General features: G+C 37.1%; 1 protein-coding gene across 3 annotated transcripts in view; it reads right to left on the minus strand.

Moving 5' to 3' along the window:
- The window catches only part of LOC132780203 (UDP-glucuronosyltransferase 1-6-like), a 66,871-nt gene that overhangs the window by 37,374 nt on the left and 15,806 nt on the right, over window positions 1-13,691 (minus strand). Inside the window, exon 1 of one of the 3 annotated variants that reach the window (XM_060783809.2) lies at window positions 9,997-10,935. The exons of the other annotated variants lie outside the window; for them this stretch is intronic. Coding sequence (XP_060639792.2) covers window positions 9,997-10,848 — 852 coding nt within the window. The 5' untranslated portion in view covers window positions 10,849-10,935. Of the gene's footprint in view, window positions 1-9,996; window positions 10,936-13,691 lie in introns of those variants that run through there. 3 annotated transcript variants of the gene reach the window in all.

The following is a 13,691-nucleotide window of genomic DNA, read 5'->3' on the forward strand; positions in this document are numbered from 1 at the left end:
AGAACATATTGAAAGAAATAAAGGCTCTAAAGAAGGAAATGACAGATAAACAAGAAGAACATTTTAAAAAACAAGAAGAAAGCTCTAAGGCTATGACAGAAGAATTTAAGAAACTTAAGACAGAAGTAAAAGAAGAATATGCACAAATGAAAAAAGATATTACCCATTTATATGGGGAGGTGAAAGAATTGAAGAGTAGTAAGGAAAAGAATGAAGAGGTTCAATCCCAGATCTTGAAAAAGATCAAAGGTCTGGAAAAACAAAATGAAAAGCTAGAATTGGAACAGGAAAAAACGCTCCAGAGGCAAATGGATTACCAACTGCGATTTCGAAATATTATAGAAGAAAAGAATGAGGACATCAGAAAAATCATGTGTGAATTGTTGGCCAAGAGTCTGAGGTGCGAGGAAGATGAGATTGAACAAGAGGTTGATCAGATTTATAGAATTTCCTCTTTGTATGCCAGGAAAAATAAGACGTCGAGAGATGTAATTGTACAGTTTTCCAGACGAACAATAAGAGATGACGTTTTGTATAAGAGTAACAGAGATCCAATTTTTTACAAAGAAACAAAAATTGCAGTACTTAAAGAATTCCCTCAAGCAACACTAAACAGAAGAAGGAAATATTATTTCCTTACTGATGAATTGAAGAAGCGTGGAATTAGGTTCAGGTGGGAGAGAGTGGAAGGGGTGATGGTGACGTATAAAGAGGAAAGATTTTGGTTAACATCAGAACAGAAAGCGAAGAATTTTTACGAAAATTTAACGAAAGAACAAGAACAAGAAGAAGAGCAACAAAGAGATAGAAAAGGAGAAAGAAAAGATGTAACCCCTAGTCAAGGTAATCAACCTAAGAAAGCGAGACATTTCTCGCCAAAAAGCTATGGATCACCCTCCAAAAACTACAAAAGTCGAAAAACACCCCTTCAGGAGTTAAGTGAAGGTGCCTGCGGATCAGATGAAATGGCAATTGGTTTGGCGCAATTGGATATTGGCGATATGGGATTGGACTTGAATAAGAATGATTAAAATGGAGGAAATGCAAATAAAATGTTTTTCAAACAACATTAATGGTTTGAATTCTCCCCAGAAGCGCAAAAAGGTATTTGATAAATTGAGAAGATTAAAATATGATATCATAGCACTACAGGAAACACACATCTCCCATAAACATGTGGCTTATCTAACAAATAAAAAATTGGGACAAACATACTATTCATCCTGTGAAAAGAAAAAAAGGGGTGTGGTGACATATGTGAAAGAAAATATTCCATCAGAACTGGCATTTAAAGACTTAGAGGGAAGATGTTTGGCAGTTAAAATTACAATGGGAAATGCAAAAATTTTAATCTGTAATATATACGCACCAAATGACTCAAAGGCAAACTTTGCAGACTACCTGAACTCTAAACTTAAGGAAACGGATTTTGATGAACTTATGTTGATTGGCGATTTTAATGGGGTAATGAATACTCAAAAAGATAAAAGTTTAAAGAAAAGAAAAGGGGGCAATGCTAGGCTCCCTCAAAAATTTTTTGACCTCCAAAAGGAGTTTGAATTAGAGGATATCTGGAGAAGTAGAAATGAAGCGAAACGGGACTATACCTTCTACTCATTTAGGCATCAGTCTTGGTCAAGAATTGATATGGCATGGGTTTCAAGACAACTATCTACTAAAATTTCACAAATAAATATACTTCCAAGAGACATATCGGACCACTGTCCAATAGAAGTAATAATAAACCATAGAAAACAACAGAGGAAATGGAGATTTGATGAGAATTCAGTTAAAAAAGAAGAAGATAGAGAAGTCTATAAAAAACTAATTCAAGAGTATTTAAACTTTAATGATACAGAAGAAATGAATCCACAAACTGTGTGGGACGCATTGAAAGCGGTGTTACGAGGCCATTTGATTCAGCATGGAGCAAAGAAAAATAGGGAGAGAAACAAAAAAATGAGAGATATAGTGGAAAACATAAAAATAAAGGAAACTGAACTGAAAAAAAAACCGGAAAAGAAAAGTTTAATTAAGGAATTAAAAAGGTTAAAGCAAGAAAGAGATGGGTTGGATCTTGAATATCAAGCTAGGCAATTAAAATTCTTGAAACAACAGACATTTGAGAATGCTAATAGGTCAGGGAAATGGCTCGCAAGACAAGTAAGGAAGAAGAAACAAATTAAACAAATAACAAAAATAAAGATAGGAGATAAGGTGTTAACGACGGACAAGGAAATAATTGAGGAATTTAAAAAATTCTATGGACAACTTTATGTTAAAGAAAATATTGACAAAGAAGAGATTATGAAATATATAGGTAAAAGGAAATTCCAAAAGATTACAGAGGAAACCCGGGAGAAGTTAAACAAAGAAATTACGGTTGAAGAGATTGAACAGGCAATAAATAAAATAGATGCCGATAAGGCACCAGGACCAGATGGATACTCAGCAGGATTTTATAAGGTATTTAAACAATCTTTAATACCTATTATGAAAAAGGTCCTAAATGAGGCAATGTTCTCTCAAAAAATCCCAGATACATGGAAAGAGGCGGAAGTAGTTCTAATTCACAAAGAAGGTACTCCGGAGACAGAGATTAAAAATTATAGACCTATCTCCTTATTGAATGTAGACTATAAGATTTTTGCAAACATTTTGGCAACAAGGCTTAAAGAATTTTTAAGTGACTGGATTGGGGAGGACCAGACAGGATTCCTCCCGAAGAGATCGATGAAGGACAATATACGTACAGTGATTGATTTATTGGAGTATTACGAAACTAACCATCAAAAAGAATTCGCTATGTTATTCATTGATGCAGAAAAAGCTTTTGATAATTTAAACTGGGACTTCTTTAAAATATTGATTCAAGAATTGGATATGGGAATGAATTTCAATAATGCAATTAATGCTATATATAACACACAAAAAGGAAAGCTAAGGATAAATGGACAATTGACGGAAGAATTTCCTATAACTAAAGGTACTAGACAAGGTTGCCCCCTATCTCCACTTATTTTTATAATGGCCTTAGAGCCATTGATGAGAGAAATAAAGGAGGATGAAAATATTAAGGGGGCAAAAGTCGGAAAATATGAGTATAAAATAAGAGCTTTTGCTGATGATCTGCTAGGTATAGTAGAAGACCCAGTCAAGAATACTAAATATTGGTTACAGAAACTCAATGAATACGGAAAGGTAGCAGGTCTCAAATTGAATAAAGGAAAATCAAAAATAATAACAAAGAATGTGAGGGAAGAGAAACAAATAAAAATACAAGAAGCCACAGGTCTGGAGATAGTAAAGAAGATGAAATATCTGGGAATATGGGTCACAGCAAAAAATAACCAGCTGTTAAAGAATAATTACGAAATCACTTGGACAAAGATTCAAAAGGACCTTCAAAAATGGAGAAGCTTAAAACTTTCCCTACTGGGTAGAATCTCTTTGATTAAAATGAATATATTGCCTAGAATGTTATTCTTATTTCAGAATATTCCCATTGTTAGGAGTCAATCTCTTTTCCAAAAATGGAATAAAGAACTTTTAAAATTTGTGTGGGCTGGGAAAAGGCCAAGAATAAAATATTTGAATTTAATAGATAGTAAGACAAGAGGAGGCCTGGATTTCCCGGACCTAAAAATATATCACGAAGCATGCGCTCTTCTTTGGATCAAGGAATGGATAACACTTGATAAAGAACAATGTTTAAATTTAGAGGGTTTTGACTTGCGAGTGGGATGGCATGCATATGTTTGGTATAATAGAGAATCTAAAGAAAAAAACTTTGGCAATCACTTTGTAAGATCATCTTTATTACGTGTATGGCAGAAATATAAAGACTATTTTTATAAAAAAACACCACTATGGGTATCTCCAATGGAAGCTCATCAAAGAAGGTTGTTGGGTTGGAGAGAATGGCCTACTTACAGAGATATATTAAGTAAGGGGACACAGGAGATTAAACCATTTGAACATTTAAAAGAAAAGTATAAAAACCTCACTTGGTTACATTATCTTCAAATGAAAGATTATCACAAACAAGATAGAAAAATAAACTTTGAATTGGAAGAAACTTTTTGGGACAAAATTTTAAATATGAAAAAGAAAATAATAACAGCTGTATATAGAAAATTATTGTCCTGGGCAACAGAAACGGAGCAAGTTAAAAATTGTATGATCAGGTGGGCGGAGAACTTAAGAAGACCTATCCACTTTAAGGAGTGGGAACAAATGTGGAACAGGAAGTTAAAATATACTTATGCGACGGACTTGAAAGAGAATTGGATAAAGATGTTCCACAGATGGTATACTACACCTGAAAAATTGGCCCAAATGTATGGGAATATGTCAAATAAGTGTTGGAAGGGATGCCAACAGATAGGCTCCTTCTTCCACATGTGGTGGACCTGTAAGGAATCTACGAAATATTGGGCTCAAATACATGTGGAGGTACAAAAAATATTGAAGAAATCTTTCAAAAAGAAACCTGAATACTATCTATTAGGTTTTACCGACCAAGATTTAAAGCTTAATGAAAATGAGGATAGGTTGTTTACATATATAACAACGGCAGCAAGAATAACTTTTGCTAGTGTCTGGAAACAAGAAAAAATCCCAGAGATTGACCCATGGGTGGAGAAGATAAGAGAAATAAGAGATATGGATACTTTGACATTTTACTTGAAAAAGAATACGGGCAAGTTGATAAAGAGGACAGATTGGACCCTCTTTTGTGAGTATGACAAAAGAAGAAGAGAACAAGAGGATCTATAGACAGTAAAAGGGAAATAATGGACTTAAAAAACCGAAGTGTGAAATGGAAGTCAATTTTATTTAGTATGATGTGTTTAGTATAGGGTTGTGTTGTGTGTGTCTTTTTTTTATTTTTATTTTTTTTCTTTTTTTTTCTCTCTCTTTCTATGTCTTTCTGAACTTTCTCTCAAATTTTGTTCTCACTCTTTCGATGTATATGTTAAAAAATTAATAAAATTTATATATAAAAAAATTGATGGCGACAATTTTTATGCTTATATTTTGTTTTGTTAATCTTATGGTTATGTTGTTTTTTTTTACTTTGTATGTTTTGTGATGTTACCTGGGAACCGCTCTGAGTCCCCTCGGGGAGATGGAGCGGTATATAAATAAAGTTTTTTATTATTATTATTATTATTATTATTATTATTATTATTATTCATGGTAATTACTTTCAGATCTTTATCTCTTCTCATCAAACACATCTATGCATGAAATGAATAGTTAATCATATTATGGCATCCTTGACGAGTCTCTTCCAACATGGTTGTGGAGTCCTCCTGCAGACTTGAGTCAGCAGCCACTTACTGACTGACTGCCACTGGGGTCCATCTCCTCCTCCCTACCCTTTTCTCATTTCACAAAAATTGGAAAAATTGACAGTCCCTTTCTGGCTGGCTGAATGCTGGCCAACTTTCCCACCAGAGAGAGCAGATCAGGGGCCGAAGTGCTGGTGGAGGAGAAGCAGGAGCTGTTGCCACCAAAAATGATGCCAGGTAGACCACAGAAATAATGCCACCATGCAGAAGGAGAGGCATGAACACTACCCAGCTGCTGTCTCATAGCACAGACTAGCTTGGGAGAAGTGGTGCCACTACTGCCAAAACTCACACATTTTTGTCTAATCAAAAGACAACACAGCATAGTCTTCAGCATCAAAGCTTTTGCTGAGATGAACTAAATGCCAAGCAGTCCCTGGGCAGCATCAGAGTAGAAGGTGATACTGGCAAAGATCTCTCAGAGACAACGACCATAACGTCGTGGCTAACACTTGCAGTCCCCAAGTTATAGACTTATTCTCAAGTTGCATTTGTAAGTCAGAACAGGTACATTTAAGTGTAACTCCAACCAAAATGCTGTCTATGCTTCTGTTTAGAATATTTCACCTCACTTTCTGTCCCTTGAACATTGGATTTTGAAAAAGTAGGCTTCTTATGGAAACAAGGATTGGTGATAAAGCTTCAGTGGAGACACCTTTCCCCATGATAATGCTTTCAGGAGTGGAATTCCCTTCCAAGGAGTAGATTTTTCTCACTTCCTGTTGTCTCACCCCCATTTGTAACTGAGTTGTTTGTAAGCTGGATGCTTGTAACTTGAGGACTGCCTGTATTGCACAAGGGGAGACAAAGTAAACCCCCTTCTGAAGATTTTTTTAAAACCAGGCAATCTCTATGATTATGTTTGTCTGTTCACCTGCTCAGCAGAGAAAGAAAAGTTCACATTTGCACAACACATCATAGGAATGGAATGGGAGATGCATGAATCAGGAGGAGCCAGGCATGTAGCCAGGGGGGGAGCTTAAGGGGCTTCACCCCCCCCCCCAAATTCTCATGTTGGTCCGTGAGAACATTATTTAAACTGTTATGTTTATTCATATCATGATCTGATCACCATGCTCAACATATCCCATATGCATGGGGGTATTGGGGCAACGATACAAAAGGTTTGGTAGGGTAGACCCTCTTTCACTCAGACTCAGCCCCCCCCCCCCCCCGAATCAAACTCAGCCCCTCCCGAATCAAAATCCTGGCTACGGGCCTGGGAGGAATAAAATATAGTACACATCAAATACAATGTACAAGTATTGCAATACTTGGAGTAAGCCAAAGTAGACAAGAATGGGACATTTTGAGTCAGATAATGCCAGTATTTTAGGCAGGAAATGAAAAGATAAGATGAAATGAGGTGGTATCAATAGTGAAAAAAGACAAAGCAATTCAGTCAAAGGATGTAATGCAACATATGACTTAATTATGGCAATAAGACTTCAGGAAAAGCAGTCAACATGACCTTAAACCAAGTTTATGCATCAACCATACACCAAAACAGGACTTCTTGTTAATTGTAGGCAAAAGGAAAGAAAAAGGAATAGAAGCAAAGACTGCAGGAAATCTTTGCTTAGACTCTAGAAATAAGACTGACTAAACAAATTTTGTGAGACCAATAGTTTATTCATTAAAGCGCATTGTTCAAATAAATAAAAAATCATGGATATCACCTGTTGGCCAATATAGAAACTAGATAAGATCTTGAAACATACTTATACTGTATATAAGTTGGAAAATCAATTTCAAAAAACTAGCCTGCTTGAAAAACATTAGCAGCTCTTTGACTCTTCCCCACTTCAACAAAGAGAGTGCAAAGGGAGCCGGTGCTTCTTTAGACTCTTCCCTACAGACTAAGCTCTCACTACATTATTTGAGTCTCCACTGACCATATAATGCAATGTTCAATTGCATTGTATGGCAGTGTAGGTAAGGCTTTAGTCTGGCAAAGAAAACCTCAAAAAAGCCCAGATCCTCTATACTCAATTCACCTCCATGAGGTGAACTGGGAACCCCCCGGTGGTGCAGTGAGTTAAACCCCTGTGCCAGCAGGACTGAAGACCGACAGGTCGTAGGTTCGAATCTGGGGAGAGCACGGATAAGCTCCCTCTATCAGCTTCAGCTCCTCATGTGGGGACATGAGAGAAGCCTCCCACAAGGATGATAAAACATCAAAACATCCGGGCGTCCCCTGGGCAACGTCCTTGCAGACGGCCAATTCTCTCACACCAGAAGCGACTTGCAGTTTCTCAAGTTGCTCCTGACAGGACAAAAAAACCAAACCCTGTATGTATCAATGAACCAGCCCTTTAAAGACCACTTGTGCTATTTGTATAATGAATGGATAATGAGTGATCACCAATTGATACCCGTTGAAAATGTGAAGTGCCCGTCCTTGGAACTGATGTGCACATGAATCATTCAGAGTTGGGACCTTACCATGAAGGACATTGTGTTAAATGATTTTTAAAAAACTAGAATTTCTAATGCACTAGATGAGTCAAAAGATGATGCACGTGGGAAAGTGAAAGGGAGGGAAAAAACATCTTCAGTGAGCAGTGCTGAGGACAGCGCATCAGTTATTGCCAGCAGTGACAGTGACACAGAGTTTTTGGACAAAGAAGATTAAAATGTTGTAGTATTTAAATTTGCTTCCTGAACACTCTTGGATATGCTCTCAAGTTGTTTTCAACATAGTTTTATTAAAATATTACTTTGGGGGGGGGGGCTTTATAAAAAAGAGGGGAAATGTGACTATTATGTGATGAAATGATGATGATGATGATGAGAAGAAGAAGAAGAAGAAGAAGAAGAAGAAGAAGAAGAAGAAGAAGAAGAAAGTTGATGAAATCATGGATCATATCCTCAGCTGTTGCAAGAAAATCACACAGACAGACTACAAACAAAGACACAACTCTGTGGCCCACATGATTCACTGGAACTTATGTCACAAGTACCACCTGCCAGCAGTAAAGAATTGGTGGGATCAAAAGTTTTGGAACACAATACGCCAGACATCACAATTGTGGAAAAGAAAAAAATCTGGATTATTGATGTCGCCATACCGGGTGGCAGTCACATTGAGGAAAAACAACAGGAAAAACTCAGTACAACATGATTAAACACAAGATAAACAGGAAAATAAATAACAAAATATATAAAATAACAAATAAATTAAGACCTCAAAATTGAATTGCAAAGGCTCTGGCATAAACCAGTACAGGTGATACAGGTGGTCCCAGTGGTCATTGGCGCACTGGGTGCCATGCCAAAAGATCTCAGCCGGCATTTGGAAACAATAAACATTGACAAAATCATGATCTGTCAACTGAAAAAGGCCACCGTACTTGGATCTGCGCGCATCATTCAAGAATACATCACACAGTCCTTGACACTTGGGAAGTGTTCGACTTGTGATTTTGTGATACGAAATCCAGCATCTAGATCTCATTTGCTGTGACATACTGTGCTTTTGTGTCAATAATAATAATAAACTTTATTTATAACTCACCACCATCTCCCCAAAAGGGACTCGGGATGGCTAACATGAGGCCAAGCCCAAAATAATACAACATGATTAAACACAAGATAAACAGGAAAATAAATCGTAACAAAATATATATAATAACAAATAAAATAAACAATATAAAATAGCACAATAAAATCAAACACAGAGAGTGGGCCAGATGAATGAGGTAAAATGTTGAAAGATTAAAACCCTGTGTAAGATAGGGGACAAAACTGCATTTATAAGAGAGGACCTGAAAGAGAGGAACAATGGGATTTGGCCTTTATAGGGGACGGGGAAGGTGCTCTATTCTGAGGGCAACTGTAGGTGGAAGCAATCAAATGGGTTGAGTGGTCACTCTCCGAACGCACATCAGAAGAGCCAAATTTTTAGATCTCTCTCGAAAGCAGCTAGGATAGGAGCTTGCCTGATCACCCTAGGTAGCAAGTTCAAGAAGTGGGGGGCCACAACAGAGAAGGCCCTCTCCCCCATTCCCACAAGTCGAGCCTGTGATAGAGGAAGGGGCGAAAGAAGGGCCAATCCAGAGGATCGAAGAGATCGTGCAGGTTTGTGGAAGGAGATGCAGTCACAAAGGTAGGTGGGTCCCAAACTGTTCAGGGCTTTATACAGTAACTTTGCTACTGCCGCTTGCTGTTCTTGTTCTAGCATTACGTTCATTCTGCCTCTGATCACATCAGTGTTATTTGTTTAGAAATAAGTTCTGGGTTGGAAGTATGCTGTTACCAGGTTTAAAACTGAGCATAATCTGTAGCTCACCCCACCCCAGTTTCTCATTATACTGTCTTATCCTTAATATAGAATCACAACTATATTGAGAAAAACACTGCATACATGCTAAGTATTATCACTTTTTAAAGGGAAAGATCAGTTCAAAGCATATGGAAAAATATAAAGATCTGTAGTGGGAGTATTAAGTAGCCCCAAGCATCTGGAAAATGTAATGCACTGTTATCCAAAAGGATGGTCCTGTTTGCGAAGATTTAAATGAGCATAACTGTGTACTGAATTATACTCATAGGCTGGGGGGCAATTCTACTGCAGAAACTATAATTCAGTATCCTAGACAAATGACTTTAAAATGAATGAATAAAAAGATTTACAAACCTGAGATAATGGCTCGTACCCAGCACAGTTAATCCCTCCAATCATGACCATATTAGGCATCAGTGGTTTGGGATAACTAAAAGCAAAGTCCTCTTTTATCAGCCACACAGATCCATTACTTAAAAGTTCAACAAAAGTCATATCCCTTTGTAGAAATTCAGAAGCAAGCTTTGCATAAGGAGGGTAAACAAAACTACAAAGGAAGGACTCTGTAAAATGGATCAACATATTTTTCACACGTTGCGGAAATGTCATATGATCTGAATAGCTTGTGAAACCCCTTGGGACATAGGAAGGAGGCCTTGGACACTGAGCAGCGTCAAATTCATATCCACATGGAATTCCTCGCAAGAAAAATACCGAAGGGATGTCAAGGTACTCTGCAACAATCTGGCCACAAGGCCAGAAAGGATCCGAAAAAATGGCATCAAATTGGTTCTCTCTGAAATACATTTTCAGCTCTTCATTATACAGTAAATTTGTACAACTTCCCAGGAACATAGCTGCTGACTTTTTCATGTGCTCAATGAGCTTTGTAATCATAACTAAAAAAGAAACATCTTCAAACACATGATCATTGAAGCTTCGAACATTTTCTTCCATTTCTTCAGCAGTGAAGGGGACTGGATATGTTTTTAAGGTATAGAAATCCTCCGCTGGCTTGATGCGCAGACTGACTTCAGGTGCAACAATTACAATTTCATGCCCATTCTGCCTGAGTTGTTTTAGCACCGGTTTCATGCTGAGCCAATGGCTTCCATCCACGGGGATCACTAGAAGTTTCCCACCAGAAGCAAAATTCAAACTAGCCAGGAACAGCAGAACCACATTGGAAAAAAATACAGGAGCCATCTCTTGCCTCCGCCTCTGACTTCGCAAAGAATGAACGTCTCCAAGTAGCACTTATGCTTCAGAGCTGTGCTGTGGATCCTTTATCATTCAGTCTTGCTCTTTTATTCCCTATTTAAGTTAATGTTTAACTAAATGGAACATTAACTTTTGAAAAGAGCAAATATTATTTTTTTAGGGGAGGGAAATACTGTACTCTGCATTATGTCCCTTAAAGGATTCCAGGTAAATGATAGAACTGTTCTGTAACTCTCTCTCTCTCTCTCTATATATATATATGGGTTTTGTTTTGTTTTTTTTGCTCTACTTTTCCAACCCTCTTTTGGTGAATCATCCTGCAGTAAATGCAATGGTTGCTTAACAAAAACCTTTTCACCAGAAAGAACAAAATATTTCTTATCTTGTAATATCTGTATACACTGAAATATGGGAAACAGACTTGGAGTCATAGAGTAGGACCTCTGTCCTACAGAACTGGTAGTTGCGGTCTTTTCTTTTCTTTTTCTTTTTTACAATCTTTATGGCTAGGATACAGGTTCCAATTGTGACTTCCTTTACCGTATATCTTAATTAATTACCCCTTTAAACCCCCCACCCACCTACCCTTACCACCCTCTTCCCATCTCCCTCCCACCCCCATCTGGGTTACTTGAATCAATACGTTGATTTAATTGTCTGGAAGGCCTGATTTAAAGTTCTGTACTTATCTTTTCCTTCTGTTTTGTCGATTACACAAGACCATTTCCTAAACCAATCTTGTCTTGACTGAATATTCAAATATTTATTTTTCTTTTCATAGATGAAATCATTAATTAAATATTCAGAGAGATACGACCACCAGGTTTTCAGGTCCCACCTTGTTTTATCTTTCCAACCTCTGGCGATTGGGGCATGTATAGCGGCTATCATAAATGTTAATATATCTGACCATTCGTTGTTCCCCTCCTTTACCTCTATGTTGAGGGACAAAAATCGAGCTTTATTCCAATGCTGTTTTTGCTCTATTATTTCCTCTATTACTTCTCTAACAGTATTATAGTATTTTTGAATTTCAGAGCAGTCCCACCACATGTGTGAAAAAGTGAAAATGTACCAATCTCCCCGCATTTATGCCAGCATTTGTTAGAAATGTTTTTCATAATGTGAGTCAATTGAGAGGGGGTCCTATACCATTTTGAAATTATTTTCTTTTATGTTTCTTTTATTCTTAGATGTTTAATTTCGATCCAGGAGTTTACTAAGTTTTCACTGAAGTTTATATCCTGTTTCCAAGCCTCTACTAAAGCATATTTTGTATTATAGGATAAGGTTATTAGTTCATTATATATTTCCCCTATAATGCCTCTCTCTTTTTCTATTTTCCAGCCAATTATTCTATCCAATGGGGCATCTGATGTTTCTTTCTTTTTTATTTATTTCCTGTGCTCTTTGTGACAAGCGTAACCAAGCTAACCAATACTTTAAGCCACATTTGTCCTTTATCTTATCCCATTTTTTTAATATCCCCATTAGGTTCCAAGAGGTCTCCTAGCTTATTTACTCCATTCTCTTTCAGGGACCTGATTAAATTCTTAAATGTTTTATCTTTATTTTCCAGGATTTCTAGCAGAAAGGGATCTATTTTATTTATTTGTAATTTATTTTGCCATTTCTTCCAAACCTGCAGTGTTGAGTAGTTGCGGTCTTACACAACTAGATCCTCAAGAAAATTCTATGATATATTTTCACCAGATGTTACTATAACATCTTCCTGGAGGATCCCGTAAATTTGTATATCTCTATATATTTCCTAAATCCTCCAGTGATTCTGTACGGTAACTTCAAAGTGGAAGTCATTCATTTCAATAGTGTTTTTCTTTTTAATTTTTTTTAATTTTCTTTATTGTATTGTTAACAACTATTTGTAATACATTTATCTTTACTTTACATTGCTTTGCTGATTCATTTCAACAGTGTTCACTATTAAGCATGAGGGGTTGTTTTTGTTTTGTTTTTGTTTTTTTGCTTTTTCTTCAGGAATTTGTCCCCTATGGCTAAATGGGTCATACTGTATTCTGCTCCTATCTATATAAATAAAAATGTAATGTTCGTTTGTGGGATAAACAGAACTCAAAAACCACTGAATGAATTGACACTACATTTGGACACAGGACACCTAACAACCCAATGTATGTCCTTCACTCAAAAAAAATGATTTTGTCATTTGGGAGTTGTAGTTGCTGAGATTTATAGTTCACCTACAATCAAAGAGCATTCTGAACTCCATCAACGATGGAATTGAACCAAACTTGGCACACAGAACTTCCACGACCAACAGAAAATATTGGAAGGGTTTGGTGGGCATTGACCTTGAGTTTGGCAGTTGTTGTTCACCTACATTCAGAGAGCACTGTGGACTCAAACAATGATGGATCTGGACCAAACTTGGCACAAGCCCTCAATATGCCCAAATGTGAACACAGATGGAGTTTGGGGGAAATAGACCTTGACATTTGGGAGTCGTAGTTACTGAGATTTATAGTTCACCTACAATCAAAGAGCATTCTGAACTCCAACGATGGTGGAATTGGGGCAGACTTCCCACACAGAACCCCCATGATCAACAGGAAATACTTAAGGCCATCAAGTCCAACTCCCTTCACCAGGGCAAGAAAACGTAATCAAAGCCCTCCTGACAAAGTCATCCAGCCATAGAGATAGATAGATAGATAGATAGATAGATACGATTCACACACACAGAGATATACTGTAGTATCATAGATTTGAAGGACAATGATATCTTGCATGTTCCAGAGTAAGCAAACCAGACACTCTCCACATCAACACTGACAAAGACACAGCAAGAA

This window comes from Anolis sagrei, chromosome 1 (assembly GCF_037176765.1).
Source record: "Anolis sagrei isolate rAnoSag1 chromosome 1, rAnoSag1.mat, whole genome shotgun sequence".
In the NCBI taxonomy this organism is placed as follows: domain Eukaryota; kingdom Metazoa; phylum Chordata; class Lepidosauria; order Squamata; family Dactyloidae; genus Anolis; species Anolis sagrei.